Source organism: Centropristis striata, chromosome 8 (genome assembly GCF_030273125.1).
Source record: "Centropristis striata isolate RG_2023a ecotype Rhode Island chromosome 8, C.striata_1.0, whole genome shotgun sequence".
NCBI lineage: Eukaryota > Metazoa > Chordata > Actinopteri > Perciformes > Serranidae > Centropristis > Centropristis striata.
The window spans coordinates 2820339-2829727 of NC_081524.1; the positions used below are offsets into that span (position 1 = coordinate 2820339).

Here is a 9389-nt window from a genome sequence, read left to right on the forward strand (position 1 = left end):
CCGACATGGGAAGTGCCGGCACTCTTTTGTTCCGCTTTCAACTGATTGGAATTTTATTTAATAGTAAGCATTAATTACCTCGATTAATATTTTATAAGTTACTGTTTTGTTTTGGCTGATGGACATCTTTTTGTCACTTTGTAGAAAATGATTTTGTTAAAAAAGAAAAGAGAGAGTGAGAAAAACCACAGTGCATTCAAAGCACTAAGTTAAATATCCACAATTACAGGTCACTCATTAAAAATGATGGGGGGTTCTAATCTATTAATTATTATACAATGATTACAGTTGGAGTCAGCACAAAATCTCACATTCTGTTAGTGCCACTTTTACATAAAGATAAGGACCATAAAACACCTGCACGTTGTTGCCGAAACCTACTTAGTTTTATTTTGGAAAATATAAAAGGAAGTGGTTTTAATACACTCAGCCTTCGCATCAGCACAAAGCCACGATTAATCCAGATGTTAGCATTGTATAAAAAAATTAACATACAAACTGTTTTATTAAGTTGATGGGGGGAAAAGTTAAAGACTACATTGTCGGCAGGATTCAAACCTGCTCGGGCAGACCCCAATGGATTTCTAGTCCATCACCTTAACCAAGTCTGAGAAAAGTTAAATTATCATTTTAATCAATTGTTTCAATCAGATGAATGCCCCACTCCAAGGTTGCACTTTAAATAGTTGGTGATTTATTCTCTAACACTAGTTTTGACCACAAACTCACTTGATTAAGACAACATAAGATATTCCTTTATTAGTTCTACTACAGGGAAAAACTTGATGGTACAAAAATTATCATTCATAGAGATAAAATTGACAGAATTTTGGTCAGACACATAAATGGGTTGATTTATCAAAATAGAAAAAAGAAGTTAGATTTCATAAGATTTCTTTAAAAATTTTAAAAACAAAATAGTGATGCTCGTCGGTCGGTAGTGTGAAAGGCTTTATATATTACCATGAAATATTATATGTAGAACATGGATTTGATCTTGTCTTGTTCAACTTCAAACAAAAAGCAATTCCAACATTGTAAATGGACATTTGGCAGAAACAACAACCATCCAGATCAAATCATGACTGTAACAGCAACACCTGTGCACTCACTGTGAAACTAATGTTTTACTTGATTTAAGAGATTATGGTTGTTTTAAAAAAACACTTTTTGAAAACAGACATGGAAATAACAATGTCATGAAAAGGAAAACGTTACAAAAAGATGCTGACATCTCATGTTTGATGGAGCTATTTCAGCACAATCCTCAAATCTTTTTTCAAGAATGGGATTTAAGAAAAAAGAACATTTCTACAAGAACTTTAATGATGTGGCTCTTCACTTGTGCTGTTTCTCATCAGTGTGGTCTCTTCTCATGTGGACTCTCAACTGATCGTTACGTGTGAAACATTTGCAACATGTTTTGCAAGAATAAGGCTTCTCACCTGTGTGGGTTCTCATGTGGGCTTTAAAATCTCCATTTAGCCTGAAATTTTTGCTACATGTTTTACAAGTGTACGGCTTCTCACCTGTGTGGATTTTCATGTGGACTTTCAATTGTCCATTTTGCCTGAAATCTTTGCCACATGTTTTACAAGTGTACGGCTTCTCACCTGTGTGGATTCTCGTGTGGGCATTTAAATCTCCGTTGAGCCTGAAACATTTGCCACATGTTTTACAAGTGTACGGCTTCTCACCTGTGTGGCTTCTCATGTGGACTGTCAAGGGTGCATTACTCCTGAAATCTTTGCCGCATGTCTTGCAAGAATACGGCTTCTCACCTGTGTGGGTTCTCATGTGGACTTTCAATTCATCTTTACGCATAAAATTTGTGCCGCATGTTTTACACATGTACGGCTTCTCACCTGTGTGGGTTCTCATATGGACTGTCAAGTGTGCTTTTCTTCTGAAACCTTTGCCACATGTTTTACAAGAATATGGCTTCTCATCTGTGTGGGTTCTTATATGACGGGTCAGTGTCCTTTGGTTAATAAATCTATTCCCACAGGTGTTGCAAAGGTATGGCTTCTCACCTGTGTGGGTTCTAATGTGGACCTTCAATCGTGCATTATTCCTGAAATCTTTCCCGCATGTTTTACAAGAATATGGCTTCTCATCTGTGTGGACGCTCATGTGTGACTTCAATAAGTAGTCATTCTTAAAACATTTCCTGCATGTGTCACATTCAATAGGCTTTGTACGAGTCTGAGTTCTACGGAGAATCTCTGACATGTCAGCATTGTTTATATTGTTACTGTGAGTTCTGTTTTTGCGATGTCTCCTCTTTAGTTGTGGCTCTGTACTTCCAGCGGATCCTGAATCCAGATGCTGGCCTCCGTTCTGATCTTGGCTCTCAGCAGACATCTCCTCCACCGCACTCTGAGTTTCATCGATACTGAAGTTCACAGTTTGAGCTTCATCATGGTCACTTTCTTCAGGAGTAGGAGTCAACATAAGGGCCTCAGTCTCCTGCTCCAAGACAAGCTGCTCTCCCTCCTGACCGGTGCAGAGTTCCTGCTGTTCCCCTTTGTTCTGTGGAGGATCTGGGTCTTCTTGTTCCAGACTAGATTTTATCTCCAGAATAATGAGCGGCTGATCGGCGAGAACCTCCTCTTCCTTACAAACATGCTGCTGTTGGAGCTCTGGAGAGACAGAAACAAAAGATACAGGATACTTCTGTGATTGTGTGAATTTCTTCTTTGTCTTTCTCATTTGAAACCTGCGACCAGTCAATGTTGAGAGATGGTGAACATTTTCAAACTGATTGGATAATAAGCCAAACATGGGACTGAACAGGTAAACCTAATTTTAGTTCTAGGATAACATACTATATTAATTTATAATTCCCACCACAGGGAACAACTTGATGGTCCAAGAATTGTCATTTATAAGGATTAAAATAGCACAATTTTGGTCGGACACATGAATGGGTTAATTTATTAAAATAGGAAAAAGAAGGCACATTTAAAAAAAAATAAAGTATTGATGCCAGTCGTTCTCTGAGATAAAATGTAACTTCTTGCAAAGTAGTGTGAAAGGCTTCATATATAACTGTCAAATATTATGTGAAGAAAATTGATTTAAACTCGTCTTAACCTTGATTAATATTTTATAAGCTACTGTTTTGTTTTGGCTGGTGAACATCTTGTTGTCACTTTGTAGTAATTTTTTTTTTTTTTAAAGAGAGGGAGAAAAACCACAGTGCATTCAAAGCACTAAGTTAAATATCCACAATTACATGTCATTCATTAATAATAATATTGGCTTCTAATCTATAAATTATTATACAATGATGACTGTTGGACTCAGCACAAAATCTCACATTCTGTTAGTGCTGCTTTTACATAAAGATAAGGACTATAAAAAACCTGTGCCTTTGCTGCCTATACCTACTTAGGTTTATCTTGTACGAGCACAAGATTGATCGATTAAATAGTTGGCGATTTATTCTCTAACATTAGTTTTAACGAGAAACTCATTTGATTAAGATAACATAAGATATTCCTTTATTAGTCCTACAACAGGGAAAAACTTGATGGTCCAAGAATTATCATTTATAGAGATAAAAATGCCACAATTTTGGTCAGACACATAAATGGGTTGATTTATTAAAATAGAAAAAAGAAGGCACATGTCACATATCACAAAATTTCTTATAATAAAAAATAAAATAGTGATGCCAGTCGGTCTCTGAGGTGAAATCTAATTTTTTGGAAAGTTGTGTGAAAGGATTTATATATAACTATCAAATATTATGTGTAGAACATGGATTTAAACTTGTCTTGTTCAACTTGAAACAAAAAGTAATTCCGACATTACATTACTTGAAGAAAGCGGTCGTTGGATAATTGTTTAACTGCAAAAGCACGTTGCTTTTAAGTACTGTCGGAAATCTTACAATTCAAAGTTAGGCGGAGCATACTTATAACCCTAACCCTAACCATCCAGATCAAATTATGACTTTAACAGCCACACTTGTGCACTCACTGTGAAAATAACATACAGAAACCCTGTTTGAAAACAGACATGGAGGTAACAATGTCATAAAAAGTAAAACGTTACATAAAGATTCTGTCATCTCATGTTTGATGTAGCTATTGCAACACATGAGTTCCAGCACGATCCCCGAATATTTGTTCTAGAATGTGATTTAAGAAAAAAATTTCTACAAGAACTTTAATTATGTGGCTCCTCACTTGTGCTGCTTCTCATCAGTATGGGTTCTTCTCAAGTGGACTTTCAACTGAGCATTATGTGTGAAACATTTGCCACATGTTTTGCAAGTGTACGGCTTCTCACCTGTGTGGGTTCTCAGGTGGGCTTTGAATTCTCCGTTTTGCCTGAAATCTTTGCTACATGTTTTACAAGTGTACGGCTTCTCACCTGTGTGGATTCTCATGTGGACATTTAAATCTACTTTTTGCACGAAATATTTGCCACATGTTTCACAAGTGTGCGGCTTCTCACCTGTGTGGATTCTCAAATGGACCGTCAAGTGTGAAAAACTCCTGAAATCTTTCCCGCATGTTTTGCAAGAATACGGCTTCTCACCTGTGTGGGTTCTCATGTGGACTTTCATATGGTGTTTTAGTCTGAAATCTTTCCCGCATGTTTTGCAAGAATATGGCTTCTCACCTGTGTGGGTTCTTATATGATGGGTCAGTGTTTTTTGCTCACTAAATCTTTTCCCGCAGGTATTGCAAAGATACGGCTTCTCACCTGTGTGGATTCTCATGTGGACCGTCAAGTGTGAAACACTCCTGAAATCTCTCCCGCATGTTTTACAAGAATACGGCTTCTCACCTGTGTGGGTCCTCATATGTGACTTCAAAAAGTAGTCATTCTGAAAACATTTCCCACATGTGTCACATTCGAAAGGCTTTTTACCTGTCTGAGTTCTACGCTGAATCTCTGACATGTCAGCATTGTTTACATTGTTACTGTGACTTCTGTTTTCGTGAAGTCTCCTCTTTAGTGGTGGCTCTGTACTTCTAGCTGATCCTGAGTCCCGATGCTGGCCTCCGTTCTGATCTTGGCTCTCAGCAGACATCTCCTTCACCGCACTCTGAGTTTCATCGATACTCAAGTTAACAGTCTGAGCTTCATCATGGTCACTTTCCTCAGGAGTAGGAGTCAACATAAGGGCATCAGTCTCCTGCTGCTCTCCCTCCTGACCGGTGCAGAGTTCCTGCTGTTCTCCTTTGTTCTGTGGAGGATCTGGGTCTTCTTGGTCCGGACCAGAGTTCCTCTCCTGAATAATGAGCGTCTGGCCGGCAAGAACCTCCTCCTCCTTACAAACATGCTGTAGTTGGAGCTCTGGAGGAACAGAAACAGAAGATACAGGATTTTTGTGATTGTAGAAAAGGCCGGATTATTTCTCAGTCTTTTTCATTTGAAACCTGCAACCAGTCAATGTCGAGAGACGGCACGTGAAGTAGAGTTTGGCAGGTGTAAACATTTTCAAACCGCTTTCATAATAAGCCAAACATCGGACTGAACCGGTATACCCAATTTTAGTTCTAAGATAACATAATATATTCATTTATTAGTTCCACCACAGAGAACAACTTGATGGTCCAAGAATTGTCATTCATAGAGATAAAAATGCCACAATTTTGGTCGGACACATACATGGGTTAATTTATTAAAATAGCAAAAAGATGGCACATTTCTCACGATGATATTAAAATAAAAAATTAAAGTAGTGATGCCAGTCGGTTTCTAAGGTGAAATCTGAAGTTTTGCAAAGAAGTGTTAAAGGCTTGAAATATAATATTTAAATATTATGTGAACAACATGGATTTAAGTCGTCTTGTTTAACTTGAAGTAAAATGTAATTCCACCATTGTAAATGGACATTTGGCAGAAACAACCATTCGGATCAAAACATGACTGTAACAGCCACAGCTGTTCACTCACTGTGAAATTAACGTACAGAAATACTGTTTGAAAACAGACATGGAGGTAACAATGTCATAAAAAGGAAAACGTAACATAAAGATACTGTCATCTCATGTTTGATAGCTATTGAAACACAGGAGTTTCAGCACGATCCCCAAATATTTGTTGGAGAATGTGATTTAAGAAATGAGAGCATTTCTTCAAGAACGTTAAATATGTGACTCCTCACGTGTGATGCTTTTCATTAGTGTGGTCTCTTCTCATGTGAACTTTTAACTAGGGGTGCACCGGCCGATCGGCACCGATTTCCTTAATATTGCGGGATCGCGATAGGCCGATTCTTTTATGTCACACCGATCTTCTCTAGCATCCTATCTACCTCGATAATAACCCCCCCACAGTCGAAGCAGTGCTCCCAACTTTGTAGCTAAATTTAGCAACTTTTCAGACCCTCTCAGCAACTATTTTTCAAGAAAGCGACTGGAGACAAATCCAGTGACTCCATCTTACTCTTCTTGATGAGCTGCTAACGAGCCGGAGGCTGGCTTGTTAAGAAGAGCCGCCGTTAGCGACCATTAGCGGCAGTTAGCTACAGTTAGCTCTGTATGAGTACAGTGTGTATGTGCTAACAGGCTAACAGTTAGCTCTGTAGCAGTACAGTGTGTATGTGCTGCTGCTGCAGGAGGTGTTCACTTAGCGATCTCTGTTTGTTTACAACAAGCACCAGACACTCTGTGCGCAGTTAACGATGCTGGTTAATTCACAATCACTATGTTTATGATCAGCGGAGACTCTGTGCATAGTTAGCCATGCTGCTTTCAGCTGCTAACATTGTGCACAGTTAGCGACGGTGAAAACCAAACGCCACCTCCAGAGTCTCTAAATCCCTCTCGGGGCTAACTTGTCCCGCCCATAGACTGCCGTGGAAAACCCTCTCCTCGGTTTGTTTCTTCTTCTACAGTTTGGCATCTAGCCGCGACACTGTATCATCAAATGTTACGCTGCCCCCGTGCGGAAGGCACCAATAACACAACTTTTTTTCCTTCCAGATATGATGAACTATTCGATTTTTATGATTTAATGACTATTTGAATGTTCGAAAATCGATGCCCATCCCTAGTTGTATGTATGTTGTAATATAACGAAACAAAAACTCAGGACACTTTATTTATGGTTGCAGTTCACCTTAGTTAGTTTGTCTTGTAAATTGTTACTATTTATTTTAAGTTGTATTAACTACCTCAGATTTTGTGATTTCCTTTATTTGTTAAAGAAAAATATTGCTGTGTTATTGTTTTTTAATAAAATAAGATTCAAACATTCAGCTGTGAGATTAATAAAAAATTGGTATTGGCCAAAATCGGAATCGGCAGGATAGGCTTTTTAAAAAGTACACACAAAAGTATACACATCGGGCAGCAAGAAGTAGGCAAGAGAAGTCTTTTTCAGAAGAACCATTCATGTTCATTAATATTCTATTCATGTTCAGGACAGTTCATGTTCAGAGAAGCCACTGAAGTTAAATAACTATTAGTAATGACATTTGAGAAGTTTGAATTTTTTTTTGCAAAGTTTTTTTATGTGGAATACCTGATGCGGCCCAGCCTCACCCAGATACTGCCTCAAGCGGCCCCCAGGTAATTAGAGTTTGAGACCCCTGCTTTAAAGCAGTGGTTCTCAACCTTTTTGAGTTGCGACCCCCAAATTAACATGCATGTTGTCTGCGACCCCCCCACCCCCTCTTGTCTCTTCAGTTTTACTGGTTTCAAGCTTTTGTTTGCCAGCACTTCAGAGCAAATGACACACTGTGGATACTCTGTTGTTTTTTTGCCATGCACGAAAAGCCGAACTTCAACAAGTCGGGCTGATATTTAAGGAGCCTTGCCGGTGTCGGTCCCACTGCCCTCCGTTTCTCGGCTGGTGGTCCCATTCGGCTTCCTGCTGGTAGACCCTGGGACCCCTGCTGCTGCTGCTGACGCGAGTCTGGAGCTTTTCTTTGCAGCCATTGCTCCATTTTTCCAGTATCATTATTATGCTTATAACTGCTAGCAAACTGCAGCTGCGGTAAAGCACAACAAACCATTTCTTTTTCTTTTTCTTTGTTTATTTTTTCTGCTGTGCTCACCGAACAGAATCTCACGCGCACAGTTCAGATATTACAAACTCAGTTAATACGATTAATTTTGGACAAAAAATGAAGCAGACAACAAGTAAAACATCTCCCTGGCTGAAGTGATGTCATTTAATATTAATTTTGTGCATTTATACCCCCAGAAATCATTTCGGGACCCCAATTGGGGTCGCGAGATGATATCTGGGGGTCGCCAAATCATTTTGGAAGTCAGCTCTGTCTTCTTTGGTCATTTAATGTCTTTTTTTGGTCATTTTGTGGGTTTTTTTTAGTAATTTTGTGTCTTTTTTTGATAATTTTGTGGTCAATTTGTGTCTTTTTTTGGACATTTTGTTTCCTTTTTTGGGCCTTTTTGTGTCTTTTTTGGTAATTCTGTGTCTTTTTTTTGTTAATTTTGTGTCTTTTTTAAATAATTTTGTCTTTTTAGTAATTTAGTGTCATTTTTTTGGTAATTTTGTGTCTTTTTAAAATAATTTTGTGTCTTTTTTGGTAATTCTGTTTATTTTTTTGGTTGATCGGGGGTCGCGGACAACATGCATGTTAAATTGGGGGTCGCGACTCAAAAAGGTTGAGACCCCTGCTTTAAAGAACGCAATGTTGCACTTATGAAAAGTATTTTTATTTGATTTATTATCATACAGTCTGTGTAGGCTTGAAGCTGTCTCTCTAAGAGAGTAATAGCTCGAGAGGAATGTTGCAAGTTCCCTGCAATGAAACATATTGTTATCAATTCATAATACTTTCTCATCTCCTATTTCAATACTTGTTACACATTAAACAAAATTATTCATTATTATTTATTATTAAGATAAAATTGCAGATTAGTACTAACATAATTTATTTTACATGTTTTGATTGTATATATATATATCAAAAAACTCTGTTTTATGTTATTAAAATAATATAAATAAGTATGTACATACCTATCCTGTGTAACTTTATTTGGGGTTTCCAGAAGATATCCAGCAGTTTCCGCTGACGATCGATCTCGTCCTCGTACACGACGAGAGTTTTCTCCAAAACTCCGAATATTTCTTCAGCAGCAGCAGTCAGTCGCTCGCTGACAAACTGTCTCAAAGTCTCAACTGTAGACATTGTTGCTTAGTGACAACTTCAACACATTAACTCATCGCTACAAACACAATATTGTCTACAAGTTAATTCAATACCGACACAAATCATGTCTCTGTTCAAAGAGCTGGTGTTGTTTACTTCCGCTCGATGTCACACTGTTTAGGTTCCGACAGGGGAAGTGCCGGCACTCTTTTGTTCCACTTTCAATTGTTTGTAATTTTAATTTAATAGTAAGCATTTATTACCTTGATTAATATTTTATAAGTTAATTAGTTATTATAAG

At 38.0% G+C, this 9389-nt stretch overlaps 1 protein-coding gene across 1 annotated transcript; it reads right to left on the reverse strand.

The window, feature by feature from the left end:
• Positions 1–733: 733 nt before the first annotated feature.
• On the reverse strand, positions 734–9263 carry LOC131976261 (zinc finger protein ZFP2-like). Its single transcript, XM_059339204.1, has 3 exons — positions 8956–9263; positions 4888–5316; positions 734–2642 (listed from the first exon to the last, which is right to left on the reverse strand). The coding sequence occupies exons 1-3, from the start codon at positions 9125–9127 to the stop codon at positions 1339–1341; spliced, it is 1905 nt and encodes a 634-aa protein (XP_059195187.1). The 5' UTR covers positions 9128–9263; the 3' UTR covers positions 734–1338.
• Between the last annotated feature and the right edge of the window lie 126 nt (positions 9264–9389).